Here is a 17,474-nt window from a genome sequence, read left to right as displayed (position 1 = left end):
CTTAAGTTAAAAATGTCTACTTTATGAAGAAAGTAGTTTATATCTCAACTTACTTGTGATGATGCTTGTCCATAGCCTTGGTTGCCTTGATTTCCATAGGAAGAATAACTGTAAAAGAAAAATGCAATACTTAAAAGAAATGCACCAAGAATTAAAGGTGTAAATGAAAAATTCTACCTTTATTTTCTACTTTCAACTCAAATACAACCTTCTTTTCTGAGAAACTGTCAAGCTGCCTATCTCTTTCAAGAATATATTAAAAGTAAGCTAGTATAGACATAAATGAAGTCATTTTCAAACCACGTGAATGTCAAATACCAAAAACTTTCCTTTAGCAATCTCCAAAAGATAAGCAAAACACTTGATGTACAAAATTCCCAAAGAATTATACTTATAACATGGCAAGACCCATAAAAATATCTACAGTAGAAAAAGTGACTTTTCAAGTTAACACATTGATCAGTTTACCAATTTTGACAGATTACTTCTATAATTGTACATGTCTTTAATTTCTTGGAAAGATCAGTATGACATTAAAAATCTTGTTTAATGCCTCAGCAATTAAAACATGCACATATTGAGAGTACTTATCATAGGATGAAATTACACTGCATCTTTAGAGCTGTGTAGCAGAATCTGGCCCATAGACGGTAGGAGTTTAATTATTTATTGACTTAATGAATGAATAAATGTACCTTCCTAAGATCTGAATTTTAATTTTATCATTCTAACAAATCAGAAACAAACTTTCTGGAAATACACAATGACCTTTTAATATCCAATAAAATAATACATTTGCAAAAAAACAGAAAGTTTTTATCATTTTAGTTATAGAATATTAAAAGAATCCCTTTGCTTTTAAATACATATTTCAGTTACTGCATTTGATAGATATATGATGAGCCTACTATGAAATTAGGAGTAGTCTATGAGAATATTATTTAAAAAATACTATCAATTTTATTTACATGAAGCTTAGAAACCTTATGACAGAGGATGTCTGAGATGCTATATTCTGAATATCTTCACTGAGCTACAAAACATACCCATTGAATTGAAGCTTGTAGTTCTGGTAAGCAAGAGATACCTAGTACATATACACGCTTACATAAAAACAGACTTTTCTTTTACTGTGAACATGTTAAGAATTTTTCAAAATATGCTAAATGTTTCTATTCATAGTACTTTAGGAAAATCTGTTCTGAAAGAAACACATTGTTGTTGTTAAGTGCTGTTGAGTCTGTTCCAACTCACAGCAACACTGTATAGGGTCTCCAAGAAGCAGCTGGTGGGTTTAAACTGCAGACCTTGTGGTTCATAGTCCAGTGCTTATCCTACAGTGTCACACCAGTGAAACAAGTACCTTAATATATTACATACCATAAAATACGAAATGTTTTAGGAATCTGTTACAGTTCAGTGTTTAAATTCCTTTAATAATTGTTTCTTCAAAGAAATTCTTAAAGAAAACATAGTCTTTATATTACCTACAAGATTTATTTTAAATCTCTAGGGAGCACACAAAACCCTTAAAAAATGGGGAAAAAAATGTCAGCACCTATTTATACAGGCCAACTTTCTTTCCCCCCTGTGAAGAACCATTATCTCTTAAGACACTAAGATACCAACCAACTCTCAGGAAGGAAGTATGACTAAATTCACTTTTTCTCAGTTCCACACTTTCACAGTATTATTAAAATATACATATACTTTACCTTTGCTGCTCACCCCCGGACTGACTGTAATTTCCAGAATCTAAAACACAGAAGAATATCACATCTTAATTAAAATCATACTTTCTTCAAAGGCTAACTTTACCTCTTCTAAATGAAACATTAGGAAGGATATGGTAGCCTAGTGGTTACGAATCAGGCTGTGAACCGCAAAGTCAGCAGTTCGAAACTACCAGCCGCTCCGCGGGAAAAAGATGAGGCATTCTGCTCCCGTAAAGATTTACAGCCTCGGAAACCCTGTACAGGGTCGCTATGGGTCAGAACCGACTCGACGGCACTTAACAACAACAACTGAAACATAAAATGTCATAAAAATTACAGAAATAAAAAACAAGAATTAAAAAAAAAAATGTACAAAGAGAAATCTAAAATTTGCCTTTTAGAGTCAAAGAAAACTATTATTCTATGAATGTGTGCTAATGGTCATAAGAACCAAATGGTCATAACAGCACAATGAACTGGGAAACAATGAAAAGCCATCCTTTAACAAAAATCCCCAATTCAAGATGTACTATCTTTATATGCAAAAGGTATGTAAACAGGGGCACTGACACCACGTTTTAACAAGATAAATCTCAGAATCGTATTTACTTGCATTCCCCCAAAAGCTATTCCAATTTCCCACCAAAAGCTTTGAATTGCTTTGATTGGCAGCAATAACAAAGAAGTCCCAAAGAACTGATACAAGCAATTGAGTCAGTTGTTTAATTTTACCAACCTTTCAGGGTCTCTATTGGCCTAGAAACTCAGCAATACCTGCTTCTAGATACCATTTTAGCAATTAAAACTAGCAAGGAAGGCATACATTGGTTAATATATGTATAAAAATCAAAGAAAAACTAATTTGAACTATAGTTTTCAATACTTCAAAATACCAGTAAATATCAATTTTTATATCCTTTTATAGGCTACTCAGAGACAAATGATCTATGTTTTTTCGTGATGTATGAGAGTAACTTCATATGAAATACTCTTGTGGTTGTAAAAATTGACTGACTTCTGAGAATCTAAAAGTGCTGACCGTTAGGACCCAACCTCATCCAGTCTTATACAAAAACATGCTGTCAAAACAATTCTATAAACACACCAAAATACAAATTACACCAGTGGCTTTCTTTTTTATTCAATTCCTATAAAGCCATGAGGATATTGCCATTGGTATATAAGCAGATGACATCAAATCTGCTACTTCCCTGCAGTGATAGTAACGATCTCCCATCAGACTGAATGAGTTTTTTTTAAATCATACATTTGAAATTATTAAAAGAAATCGAAACAAACTACTTCTCTGAATGTGGAGGACGGCATAAAGCTACCTACCTGAAATGAAAAAGAAAAATCTGTTACACTGCCACAACCACAATAATAAAATTACAGAATTACAGCTAACCACCAAATAGGGGAAAGATGCTCTATCAGTTGGACCACAGATTAGCTGCATCCATCAAATTAAATAAATTCACCCAAAGCAAAGACTGAAAATATTTTGTTGTTGTTGAAAAATAAAACAAGATACCAGATAGATGCACAAGCCAGTTTATAAGAAAGATTTCAGCATATTTCCCTTTCAAAAAAATTAAATTCAAATCTACTGCCACCGAGTCAATTTTGACTCATAACAACCCAATCCGATAGAGTTAATTGCCGTCAAGTTGGTTCCGATCCATAGTGACCCTGTATAGGGTTTCTGAGGAGCAGCTGGTGAGCTTGAACTGCTTACCTTGCAGTTTAAATGCGTTTGCAGTCAGGTGCATTAACCCACAGCGCCACACCAGGACTCTATCAGACAGAGTAGAACTGCTAAGGCTATCAATCCTTACAGGAGTAGACGGCCTTATTCTTCTTCCACAGAGCAACTGATAGGTTAAAACTGCTGACTTAGGAGTTAGCAGTTCAACGTTTAACCCTCTAACAACACCACCAGTGTTCCTATGATTTCCCTTTGTTGATGGTGGTATTAATTGTTGTCATAGCGGTTCTGACTCAGAGGCCCTTTATAGGATTTCCAAGGGGGGCAGCTGGTGGGTTTGAACTGCCTGCCAGCCTTGCAGTTAGCAATCCAGTGCTTATCCTATAGTGCCATTCCATTAACTTAGAAGCACCTAGGCCATGTGACTCTATCTCAAATCTGATAAGGTACTAGGATTAACCTTAACCCAAGGATAGTAGCACAAAGACTAAGGAAGAGCTCTTCTGCTCATTAAAAGGTCCAAGGTTTGAACTCAGCTGGCAATTTCATGGCAGAAATGACCAGGCAACCTGCTCCTGCAGATTTACAGCCTACAATACCCTATAGGGCAGTTCTACCTAGTCCTAGAGGTCGCTATGAGTTGGCATGGACAGTACACAACAACCAAGTTAGCCCAGCTCTCCTGAAATATGTGACTCCTTCAGCCTGCAATATTAAAATTGGGAGAAGATACTAGAAATAAAGCATATCAACAAGTCTGGCCTGTGGTATACTATTATCAAAATGCAAATGTCTTATATTCCAAGAAAACCAGTTTGTATGTTATTAAGACATCTCAAACAATTGTTCATTTATGAGCATACCAGACACTAAGCCTTAAGATTGTACCATTGAGAAGTGCTTTTAAATTTCCACATGCCAGGGTTTTCTTTACTGTATCTAATCAACCCCACTGTTAAAACAAAAAAAATCTATTTTCTATACTATTCTTTGGTATGTGTTACGATTTGGTTTTACTCCCTATCACTCGGACAATGTCTAAGATCTGTCAGAGAAGGAAATGCAAATATTTTTCACTAAAATGAGCAAATGAAAAGTGTTAAGGCTGCACTGTCAAAGTCTAAAAACTTGAGCCAAAAAAAAACAAGTCTCATCAATTTCTGGCTCCCACAGGATTCACTAGACTTTTATGAATGCCTCCTAAGTGTCTGGAAAGCATGGTGTACTGTTAAGTGAATTCTGTTAAATCTGTTAGTTATATCATGTTTGTTAGTTTTAATCATTCATATCCTTCCTAATACAGGGGCAACCTGCCTGATACATTACTCAAGTGTGTTTAAAATCTCCCTTTTGATCATGAATTTGTCAATTTCTCTTTTTTTGGTAATTTTATAAAAGTACAAACTTTTAATATCTTCCTGGTGAATTTCTATTTAACATTACATGAAGACTATTACTAAAAATGCCAAGACTGACTAGTAACAGAACTTACAAATAATCTTCCTTTTGGTTAGTATTACTGTTTCAACTTTTTCCATCTCTTTACTTTGAACATTTCTTGCTTTAAATGGAGATCATTTTTCCCCGCTTTTGTCTTTTAATTGATGCTTTCATACTATTATAATCACTATTTTATTTTTCATTCCCATCCTATTTTCCTGTTGGGATTTTCTTTATTTTTATCCTTTCTATGGCTTTGTTGTTGTTGTTGTTGTTGTTAAGTGCTGTTGAGTCAGTTGCGACCCTTTAGAGGGTTTCCAAGGAGCAGCTAGTAAGCTTGAACCACCGACCTTGTGGTCCAAACCAACTTTGCAGTCTAGCGCATTAACCCACAGCACCAACCAGGACTCCTATTGCTTTGTTGTTGTTGTTGTTGTTATGTGCCATCGAGTCGGTTCCGACCCATAGCGACCCTGTATAGGGTTTCCGAGGGTGTAAATCTTTACGGGAGTAGAAAGCCTCATCTTTCTCCCGCGGAGCAGCTGGTAGTTTCGAACCACTGACCTTAAGGGTCGCAGCCCGATTCGTAACCACTACGCTACCAGAGCTCCTTGCTTTATAAGTTAAAAATTCAATTTCTGCTCCTTTAATGTGTTCCATTTTAAATATGCACTCTTGACAAAGCTAAAAATTATCCTTAACCTCCACTAAATATAGGTCTTAATGGTGCTGCAGGATAAGCACTGGATTGCTAACCAAAAGGTCAGCAGTTCAAACCCACCAGTTGCTCCTTGGAAACTCTATACAAGGTCCCTGTGAGTCAGAACTGACTAGAGGACTAGACAGCACTTATTCCAATATCAATCACATCCTTCCCCCATTAATTTGGTTCCAACTCATTTTTAACCTCTAAATTTAATCACTTTTATCTTCAATATTCTATGCAGCCAGTTTTTGCTTTTACCGTGTTTCCTTCCCCTATGTTGTTTTTGCATCCCACTCCTCTCTTTGGATTTAATTTCCTCTACTGGTTCTTCCAGTAAAGGCCTGAGTGGTATTTAATCTTTTTGTATCACATTATCTAGGTACAAGATTCCAGATCAATGGTTAGTTCCTCTCTAGATTCTGAGGATCACTGTTTTTCTGGATTCTGTGAGAAGTCTACTGTCAGTCTTACTGATGACCTTTTTATCTCTATTGTACTTTTGTTATTGGTATCTCATAACCTACAGCTTCACATCAGTATGTCTATAAATTTATTTTTGTTTGCAACTAGCGCTTGATCCAAGATTCATCTTTCAGTAATTCTGGAAATTTTTCAACTACTCCCATTTTCTCCTTGTGGAACTTATTATTAGATGTACAGGACTTCTCAATCTACTTCCTATATTTCTTAATCATTCTGAATTGCATTCTAGGAAATTAGATAACATATATCTTCCACCTAGGAGTTCTGGAGTGGCACTGTAGGATAAGCAAGCACTGGACCTTAAGGTCAGTTTGAACCACATGGCTGACAGTTCAAAATCCCCAGCTGTTCCTCAGAAACCCTAAACAGGGTCGTTATGAGTTGGAACTGACCCAACGGCACTTAACATCTTCCACTTCACTACTTCTGTCATGTCTATCTACTATTTAACTTACCCACTTTTTCCATTTTCAGAAATTCTTACTGGCGCTTTCTCAAATTCATGTGGTCTTTTTAAAATAATATTGGTCTTAGGGTTAATTGCTTTTAGGCTTTTTAATTTTTTGAGCTTAAAAAATTTTAATATTCTTTTTCAGATTATCTTACGTGTTCTAATCCTGTTTGTCATTTTCATCTTGGTAAACTGTGTCCTAGAATTCTACAAATATCTTTCTTTTTTTTTTTTTTTCTGTGAGAATTTCCTTAGAAAAGGTTTTTCATTTGTTTCTGCCAGGAACCAAGAGCAATACCAGACCAGAACCAATTTTGGGCTAGTTTCTTGATTTTAAGGCTTCCTGAGCAGACTAAGTAGTGTGGATACACACTCAAATTGTGTAAAACACAAGTTCTGGGTTACAAATTATCAGGGAAGACTTTTCTTTTTCACTCAGAGTGGAGGCTTCCTTGTTACTTCTCATGCTGGTAAGAAAGTTTTTTCCTAGTTCATTCTTTACTCAAGGTACAGTACTCCAAACATTCAGGTTTTATGTTAAGGAAGGCAAAGTGGGCGGTTCAAAATCACCAGCCATTCACTCCTGTGTAAACCCTATACAGGTCACTAGGAGTCAAACAACAATGGTCTCAAGGCTTTCTCTCCTGCCCCGACATAGCCAGTGGGCATTAAAACCTATGTCTTAGAGACCTACACCCTCTCCCTTCCAAGCCAGTCACCAATTTAGCTCTATACTTACCATGCAGTTTCCTGCTTTATTTTCACACCTCAGACTTTCCCTGCCTTTTTTGTAAGTTCTTGCATTTCTAGATATTTGGTGATGGAGGATTTCCCAATTATTTTGGTCTGCCATATTATCAGAATGAAAAAGTATCTTGACTTTGTGATTTCCATATACATAATTGCTATTTACGATTTTGATTTATATACTGAATACTTAAGTCTTATACATCTATCTGTCAGGCATTTATAGTGTTTGGGTCAATTTGATTAAATATCTAAGTGTGGTTTGGAATGTTTAAAAGAACTTTAACTAGGCTTGCTAATGGCATTATCTAAGAATGTACTCGGTTAAATTTATTAATTTAAACATTCACCAAAGAACAAAGCATTATACATAGTCAAAAGTATTATTTTTACACACACATTAGTGTGGTTTTGTGAAAACCAGCTCACAAACATACACTGGAAAACCTGAATTTTACAAATCGTACATTTTTCATTTAAATCAAAACTTTCCAGCTCAGCCCCATTAAAAAAACAATTTTTTATACCAATAAAAACCAACTAAATCCAATGCTGTCAAGGGTCAATTCTGACTCATAGCTGCCTTGTAGAGAATATTATGCTTTCTAGTTTCTAAGGCTGTAATCTTTACTGAAGCTGACCCTCTCACCTTTCTCCCTAGAGCAGCTGACCATCAACTTTTACACCAATATTATTGTTGAGTTGGTTTCAAACTTATAGTGACCCTGTATAGTAGGGGTTTTGAGGAGTGGTTGACGGATTTGAACAACTGACCTTGAGGTTAGCAATCTAGTGCTTATCCTACAGCATCACATCAGGACCCATTTATACCAATTTATTGTTAAGTGCAGTTGAGTTGGTTTCAAACTCACAGCAACCCTGTATAGGGTTTCTGAGATGCAGTTGGTGGGTTTGAACCTCCAACCTTGTGGTTTGTAGTCCACTACTTATCCTATAGCACCATACCAGAAGTCCTTTTCATACCACTGTTGTTGTTAAGTGCCATCAAATCGGTTCCATCTCACAGCGACTCTGTATAGTGTCTCTAAGGAGCAGGTGGTGGGTTTGAATCACAGACCCTGCAATTCAAACTGACCTTTGCAGCCCACTGCTTATCCTACAGTGCCACACAGAGCTATGTTCAAAACAAGACAGGGAGTCCTGGTGTGGTGCTATAGGATAAGCACTCGACTACAAGGTTGGTTTGAATCGCAACTCAGTTTGAGTCCAAACTCACAGCCACTCCTTGGAAACCCTATACAGGGTTGCTATGAGTCCGAACTGACTCAATGGCACTTAACAACAATATCCACTGAAACTGGGTCAATTTCTTCATGATTTTGGTTATTTAATTGTATCCTGAGAATATATTTCTATGAGTTTTATCAGGCTTCATTCCACTAGTAAAAGGTGTACCACTGTCTAGTTTGGGTTAAGAAATCATTCTGTGTAGGAGAGAAAGGACTAAACAGATATTGCATGAAGAGGTAAACAGAGTCCTGTGTGGTGTGGGATAAAGCACTAGACCGCAAGATAGATTTGAACCAAAGTCAGTGGTTCAATCTCACTAGTCTCTCCCTGAAAACCCTAAAGAGTCACTGGGGCTGTCGAACTCAATGGCACCTTAACAGTCTCTTAGACCAGGTAGATGGGCCCACAAGAGATTAATATTCTGGTTTCTTACATCAATACTAAAGAACGAATCATGTATATCACTCTCCTCTCCAATCACTCTTGTTAATTTGGACTCTTCTCAGCCTGCTGCTTTTTTGTCACACATTTCCATCCTTATGCAAGATTGGGGTGCTATTCTCGCCCCCCCCCCCAAAAAAAAGGTTTGTCCTTTAAAAGAAAAGTACAAAATTCTGCCAGCAAACACATTTTCATCCCAACCATATGGCTCTGGAAAATGTTCTGCTATTCCACCTGAAAAAATAAGAATCTAATTCTCAGGATGGTTTCTACCAAGTTAGGTACCTGACTTAGAGAAGCCCTTGTGTGGACTGCTAGGCAGGCCTGCTCTATGGCCAGGACATCCATGTTCCAGACTTTATATTGTTTTGGCAGGATCTACACTGGCTGTCCTGAAGGGACCAATGCCTCTTTTTCTCTTACACAACGGGTGGCCCTTGCCAATTGAAATGCCTCGTGGGAGAAAGACGGCCTTTCCTTTGGTCTGCAAGTTTTAAGGGGAATGCCTAATGCACCTGCAGAAGCCTATTAATAAAGGGGCTCACTTTCACGCTCTGTAAACCACGGGGGCGGGTAGGGTACGTGTGTGAAAAGGAAGCTGACTTGTATGCAAACACCCTCAATTTGAATCCAGGCGGTTACTGCGAAGGGAATAACTCTTAAGTACGATCTTAAGTACAAAGCAACGTCCTTTGAAAGGGCTCCCAGAGCGTCAAGGCCCCCACCTGATGAATGGGGGAGGCAGGAAGGCCCAGTTCCACTTCAGATGGGGAAACAGAGGTACGAGGCGACGAGATGACTGGCCCGAGGCCTCGCTGAAAGACGAGGTGGCTTGGAGAACCAAAAGCGCCGATTATCTCAGGCTGATGCTCTTATCACGGCTCCCCCCGCCCCCACTATGGCGTAAAAGGCCTCCGCCCCCCGACTCACACACACCCTCCCCCGGGAGCAGCACGTCTTCTCAGGTTCCAAGGACAGGGCCAAGATATAAGGCCCGAAGCGCTCCTGCCGTGATCAGCAGACCGAGAGCGTTGGGATCGCGCGTCCCTCCAGTCCAACATGGCGACGGCCGAAGCCACAGCCGCCCCCCCACCTCAAACCTCCCTCAGGGCCGGGGGCTCTCCCTTGAGGCCCTCTGGTGGGCAGGAAGACGACCCAACCCCATCAGGCCCCTTCTCGCCGCTGCCGCTGCTCACTGAAGGAATCACCTACCAGACATGACTAACGGCCACGCCGAGAAGCCCCCAAAACCCGCCGAGAACAAGGGATACCAGAGCCAGGCGGCGCGGCGGCCGAAGCTGTACTGAGGGCGGTACGGCGGGCGGAGCCCGACTGCGGGGCCTCCGCAGCCAATCAGAGGATCGTGGGAGGTACCACAGCGCCAGGGCAGGAGGGGTAATACCTATACTAATATCGCTTCCGAAGCCTCAGGATTTCCTAATTTCTCTCTGTTCTTCCCCTCCACGAACGATACCATTATTGAGAGGGAATTGAGAAGAGAAAATACCAAGGCGATTATTCGGATGGGGAAGGAAGTCGAGTCTACTCACTCTGTCTTTAGTACGATTGTATTTCTCGCTTCATTGAGTCTGATATAGTTTGAAGTTAGGAAGCGACAGAGGAGGGACCTTACAAAAACAAGCTCGTGATTAAGAAAGGTCCTTCTCCCCCCTCTCAAATTTTGAATGGTGTGACCTTGTTCGCTCTGACTTTGCTGCAGAGAGCCTGAGCCACCTGGGGGCGTTCGTATTCAACGAGCTCTAGGACAGAGTCGTGACGAGCTTGGGTACGTTAGCGTCTCCCGACTTGACTCCACAGCACATAACCACCACCACCACCTTATCAAAGGAGAAAAAAACAAAAAGATTACAGGGTGATGCGAAGTGGCAGCATCAAGCGTGGCAACAACTGTGAGGTTGGCCCAGCACCGGGCAGTGTTTCGTTCTGTTGTGCATAGGGTCGCTATGAGTCGGTACCGACTTGATGGCACCTAACAACAAGAACCGCAACAAAAGTATACATTAAAACAAAATCACAAGTGTGTAAACACACAATACCTAAGAAATGGGGGAAAGGGGAACCGGAGACAAGCTTAAGTTTCAGTAATGTGATACGTTATAAAGATGAGACTTTCTGCTCCCGCTAAGATGTACAGAAGCCCTATGCAGGGTAGCTATGAGTTAGAACCAACTCGACTGCACTTACCAACAACAATTATGCTATAATAATGTTTAACTTTGTCAGGTGCCTTGTTGTTGTTGTTAAGTGCCATTGAGTCGGTTCCGACCCATAGCGACCCTGTATAGGGTTTCCGAGGGTGTAAATCTTTACGGGAGTAGAAAGCCTCATCTTTCTCCCGCGGAGCAGCTGGTAGTTTCGGACCGCTGACCTTAAGGTTTGCAGCCCAATTCGTAACCACTACGCTACCAGAGCTCCTTACACGGTTTAATTTAGTTCCTACAACAGACTGATAAAATGTTGTTAAGTGCAGTTGAGTAGGTCTTACTCATAGCAACGCTGTATAGGGTTTCCGAAGGGCAGCTGGTGAATTTGAACCGCTGATCTTGAGATTCAAACCGACCTTTCAGTCCAGCGCATTATCCTACAGCGCCACACCAGGACTCTATACTGATAGTCTGCAGATCAAAGACAACCCGCAGATTTGTTTGGTAACTTACTTGCCAGCATTTACATTTCAATAAATAAACCATGTACCTCTAGATTTCTAGCTTCTCTCTAAGAATCTTAAAGCCTGGCCATACTTAAGCTACATTTCCACATAGTAACAATTCACTAAATCCACCAATTGCCATACAGACCTTTCCAACTGGCATTGCCCCTATAGGAGACAGTAGAACCATTCCGTAGGTTTGGGAGACCGCTATGTGAGCAGCCTGCCTCATTGTTCTCCCGTGTACAGATTTGAACCACTGACCTTTGGGTTGTTGTTGTTAAGTGTCGTACAGTAGGTTTCGATTCATAGCGACCCGAGGAGCAGGTGGTAAATTTGAACCACCAATCTTGCAGTTCAAGCTGACCTTGCAGACCAGTGCATTATCCTGCAATGCCACACCAGGACTCAACTTTGGGTTGTTGTCAAGTACCATGGAGTCGGTTCCAAATCATAGTGACCCTGCACAGGGATTCCGAGGCTGCAAATCTTTACAGGAACAGAACGCCTCTTCTTTCTTCCACGGAACAGCTGGTAGTTTCCAACTGCTGACCTTTGGGTTAGCATCTCCAAATGTAACCCACTGAGTCACCACACTTAATCCACTCCACCACTATGTTAAGATAAGAAAACCCACGTTAAAGATAAAGAAATAAAATCACTTACCTTAGGTCACAGCTAGCAAAGGGCCAAAGTGGAATTCAAACCCTGGTAATCAGACACCATTGCCTGGGGGTTTAACCATTTGCTATTGTTTTTGGATCAACTATCAACACTCAAGGAAGCAGCAGTCAAGAAATCAAAAGATGTATTGCATTAGACAAATCTGCTGCACAAGACCGTTTTAAAGTGTTGAAGAGCAAAGATGTCAGCTTGAGGACTACGATACGTCTGACCCATGCCATGGTATTTTCAATCACCTCATATGCATGCGAAAGCTGGACAGTGAATAAGGAAGACCGTAGAAGAACTGATGCCTTCGAGTTATGGTGTTGGAGGAGAATATTGAAAGTGTCATGGGCTGCCAAAAGAACCAATAGATCTGTTGGTGAAGTTGTTGAAAGAAGTGCAGCCAGAGTGCTCCTTGGAGGCCAAGATGGCCAGACTTCATCTCTCATACTTCGGACATATTGTCAGGAGGGACCAGTCACTGGAGAAGGATATCATGTTTGGTAAGGTGGAGGGTCAGAGAAAAAGAGGGAGACCCCCAACAAGATGGATTGGCCAAGTGACAGCATCGATGGACTCAAGCGTGGCAATAGTAGTGAGGTTGGCCCAGGATCGGGCAGTGTTTTGTTCTGTTGTGCATGAGGTCGCTATGAGTGGGTACCAACTCAATGGCACCTAAAAACAACAACAATTGTTGTTAAGTGGCTTGGAGTTGGTTCCAGTTCCGTGTACCACCTACCAAAAACCAAACAAAACCTGATTCTATATCAGGGTGACCCCATGTGTTACAGAGTAGAACCGCTCCAAGGGATTTTCTTGGCTGTAATCATTATAGGTTTGGGAGACTTCTGGTGTGGTGCTGTGGATCAGCACTGGACTGCTAACCACAAGGTCAGCAGTTCAAACCCTCCAGATGCTCCTCGGAAACCCTATACAGGGTTGCTATGAATAGGAACTGATTCAACACATTTAATAACAGCAGCAACAATCATTATGGGTGCATATCATCAGGCCTTTAAAAAAATTAAAACTACCACCATCGAGTTGATTCTAATTCATATTGACCCTAAATAGGATATCTGAGGCAGAAAGCCTGATTTTTCTTCCGCAAAGCAACTGGTAGGTTTGAACTACCAGTCATGCAGTTAGCAGTCTGGTGTTTATCCTACAATGCCACAAGAACTGTCATAAACTCTAGAGTATGAGATAGGGCTGTGAAAGCTCAGAAAGCCCAGGACGTTTTCCCAGAAGGTACTTTGACATCTGAGCCAAACCCTACGTAACTAACAGAAGCTGAGGAAGTGAGGAGTAGTGGGAGGTGCTTTCCAGACTTCCTGTTGGTAAGTGCCCTCCAGTGGTCTCCGGGTTGACACTGTGTGGAGTTTCCGAGGCTGTACATCTTAGCAGGAGCAAGCGGCCTCACATTTCTCCCAGAGTGACTGGTGGGCTTAAACCACCAACCTTGTGGTTAGCAGCCCAGTATTTATCCTACAGAGCCACATCATTCCCTTTTAGACTAGTGTAGAACAAGTAATTCAGTGTTTGGAGTTTACTGTGAGGGGAGAATGGTAGAAAAATAGTGGGATAAAGCTAAGGCCTTATAAACTACATTAGAGTTTGTGCTTTATCTTGACACTCATCAAAGAATTTTAAAGAAGGGTAAGATGAACTTGAAGTTGTCAAGGATTTCATTCTTCTTGGATCAACTATCAACATTCATGGAAGCAGCAGTCAAGAAATCAAACAACATATTGCATTAGGCAAATCTGCTGCACAATACCTTTTTAAAGTGTTGAGGAGCAAAGATGTCAGCTTGAGGACTAAGGTGCACCTGACCCAAGCCATGGTATTTTCAATAACCTCAAATGCATGCGAAAGCTGGACAGTAAATAAGGAAGACCGTAGAAGAATTGATACTTTTGAGTTATAGTGTTGGAGAAGAATATTGAAAGTGCCATGCGCTGCCAGAAGAACCAACAGATCTGTGTTGGATGCAATGCAGCCAGAGTGCTCCTTGGAGGCCAGGATGGCCAAACTTTGTCTCTCATATTTTAGACATATTGTCAGGAGGGACCAGTCACTGGAAAAGGATATCATGTTTGGTAAGGTGGAGGGTCGGAGAAAAAGAGGAAGACCCCCAGCAAGATGGGTTGGCAATGTGGCAGCATCGATGGCCTCAAGCATGGCAACAATTGTGAGGTTGGCCCAGGACCGGGCAGTGCTTCATTCTGTTGTGCATAGGGTCGCTATGAGTCGGTACTGACTGGATGGCACCTAACAACAACAAAGATGAGATTGACATTTTCAGCCTGCAGGATGAAGAATGCATTTGATGGCCAAGTAATCCTGGTGAAAGATCATAGTGGCTTTGGGAATAGCTGTGGAGATAGAAATAAATAAAGACATCCTAGAGATTGCTAGTCTGTAGATTGAACAAGACCTGTTGACCAATTCAGGTAGGAGGAATTAAAGAAAACAAAGGAATCTGGGATGAATTCTAGGTTTCCCATTTATGCAAGTGAGCAGATGGTGGCGCCATTCACTGTGATAGGAAGCTGGAGAGGTAGGTTCAGAATTAATGCCTTCAGGTCAGAAAAAAACATGAGGTCATCTCTTCCAGCTACACCAGCAGAAAATGTGACCTCAAATCTAGGTCAGAGGGTCACAAAGCCTTCTAGACAGGTCTAAACAAGCAAGATTAAAGGAACAGAAATTCTTCAGGACTAAAAACTATTTGACCATATAGTATATCATTACACAGAGGAAGGAACCCAGGAGAGAATTGGATTGGGAAGAAGAGCTCATGGTTCTTCTTTTAAGAATTGGGTTATATTTTAAAAGAAGGAAATATAGAAAGTGCTGCTCACCATGGGCTTCTTAAGTTTGTATCACCATCTATTCATTCACTCTCCCAAAGTCACTGTGTGTCAGGCCTGGAAGAACCAAAACCAATCCCACTGCCATTGAGTTAATTCGGACTCATAATGACCCTATGGAAGGTTTCCAAGATAGTATTTCTTTACAGGAGCAGACATCCTTATCTTTCTCCTGCAAAGCAACTGTTAGGTTTGGATCACTGACATTGTGATTAGCAGTCAAATGCCTAACCCACAGTACCACCAAGGCTCCTTCTGGAAGGCTCTAAAGATAAATAGGAAGCACAGTCCCTGCTCCGGAAACGGCAGTGTCTTACTTAATATGGCCACTACAAACCAGCAGTGTTTCCAATCAACTGCTGGACAGAAGATTGGAGGATGCAGAAGACACTCTGGGAACTCAGAGGAAGAGGGGACCTTATCCACATGAGGAGCAAAAGGGTGTTAAAGAAGGCTTCCTGGAGGAGGCGCATCCTGAATTGTTCTATGGAGAAAGAACAGGAATTAGTCAGTGGGTATATATCAAGAGCTCTGGTAGCATAGTGGTTACGAATTGGGTCGCGAACCTTACGGTCAGCGGTTCGAAACTATGGGCCGGAACCGGTTCGAAACTACCAGCCGCTCTGCGGGAGAAAGATCAGGCTTTCTACTCCCTTAAAGATTTACACCCTCGGAAACCCTGTACAGGGTCGCTATGGGTCGGAACCGACTCGACGGCACTTAACAACAACAACATATATCAAGAGCAGTGTGCTCTGGGTGGAGAGTAAAATTCTTCGAATAGCAAGTGGTTCTGTCTAGCTGATTTGTGGAGTTGCAAGGGTAAGGAATGGTGATAAATGGAGTGAAAGAAGTAAGTACAAGCCAGAGCCTGAGAGCTTGGCTGAGGAAATTGGACATTACATCAAAAGCAATGGAGAATTTGAGGAATCTAATCAAGGAAGGAAGTGGCATTATCAGTTTTCTATAGTCATTACCTCCTTTAATCCTCTGAATAGTCCCATGAAATAGATATTATTGTTATCTACATTTTGTAGATAAGAACATAGAGGCTCATGATGGACACTGACCTAGCCACAGAGGGTGAAGTGTCCAACTGATACGAAGTGTGGGGAGATGCACAAGAACGCCCAAATTTGCAGATAGTACCAATTTGACCTAGCTTCGATGATTTGATGACTAAAGTTCAGTTAGAGAAAGATAAAGAAATTTGATAAAGGAAGCAAGTGTAAATTGTTACAATCTAAATGAACTTGACCTGTACTTGTGGATGTGGTTGGTTGGTGGTGATTATGTGCTGTCGAGTCAGTTCTGACTCTTAGCAACCCTGTATAGGTTTTCCAAAGCTATAAATCTACAGTAGCAGAAAGCTTCCTTTCTCCCAGGGAACAGCTGGTAGTTTCGAACTGCTGACCTTGGAGTTAGCAGCCCAACTCATAACCACTATGCTACCAGAGCTCCTGTAGTTGCTCAAAATACTAACTAAGAGGAAAGGAGTCTTCACATCCAGGATCAAGCCTAGCCCCTCGGTATACAGGGTTGATAGGAATGGGCAACTTAGACATTGTTAATTATTGTTATGTGCTGTGGAGTCAGTTCTGACTCACAGCGACTCTGTACAGGGTTTCTGATGCTGTAAATCTTTGCAGGAGCAAAAAGCCTCAACTTTCTGCTGTGGAACAGCTGGTGGTTTCAAACTGCTGACAGTGAGATTAGCAGCCCGATTCGAAACCACTATGCTACCAGAGCTACATTGGCTACCTAAAATGGGGGTGCTACGAAGGCACAAAGTGGTTGATTCATAAGTTTTCAAGACGGATTTTAGTTTCAGAATGTGTGGGGAAAGGTAAAATCCCCACTGAATTACGCGCCTGGTAAAAGGAGATGGGGATAGGATTCTTTTGATTCAATATAAGTGCTATCATGTCACAACTGTAAAGGTAGAAGTTTTATAACATAAAGCGGGAGTAGTTAATCTTACATTCCAGGAACAGAGGACCCTAGGTCCATCAAGGGAGAAGAGCATGAGTGGAATATGGAACTTTACCCAGAGAATCAGCGACACCAGAGATGGAGGCAGAGATGATAGCATGGAGAATTTGAGCAGCTGGGGACTCTAGCTAGACTCATTGAAAGAGAAGGGCTGTGTGCTGGTGGCCAGGAGGCTCGCTTGCAAAATGTGCCTTTTGGTTGTTTAGATGATTACATTGTGTACATCCAAAAAACAAAAAAACAGGGGAAATAGAAGCAAATACTGTTAAATGATGATGCATGGGAGGGATTGTAATCATTGCAATGAAAGAAAATACGATAGGA

General features: G+C 41.0%; 1 protein-coding gene across 1 annotated transcript in view; it reads right to left on the bottom strand.

Annotated features, from left to right (window-relative positions):
• TAF15 (TAF15 RNA polymerase II, TATA box binding protein (TBP)-associated factor, 68kDa) overlaps positions 1-10,003 on the bottom strand; it is a 35,105-nt gene extending 25,102 nt beyond the window's left edge. The window contains exons 1-3 of the mRNA XM_006833620.1: positions 9,952-10,003; positions 1,716-1,755; positions 54-108 (exon numbers count right to left, since the gene is read on the bottom strand). Coding sequence (XP_006833683.1) covers positions 54-108; positions 1,716-1,755; positions 9,952-10,003 — 147 coding nt within the window. The remainder of the gene's footprint in view (positions 1-53; positions 109-1,715; positions 1,756-9,951) is intronic.
• Positions 10,004-17,474: the final 7,471 nt, after the last annotated feature.

This window comes from Chrysochloris asiatica, unplaced genomic scaffold (assembly GCF_000296735.1).
Source record: "Chrysochloris asiatica unplaced genomic scaffold, ChrAsi1.0 scaffold00007, whole genome shotgun sequence".
Classification (NCBI taxonomy): domain Eukaryota; kingdom Metazoa; phylum Chordata; class Mammalia; order Afrosoricida; family Chrysochloridae; genus Chrysochloris; species Chrysochloris asiatica.
The sequence above is the reverse complement of the archived record's forward strand: the minus strand, read 5'-3'. Positions and strand labels throughout refer to the sequence as shown.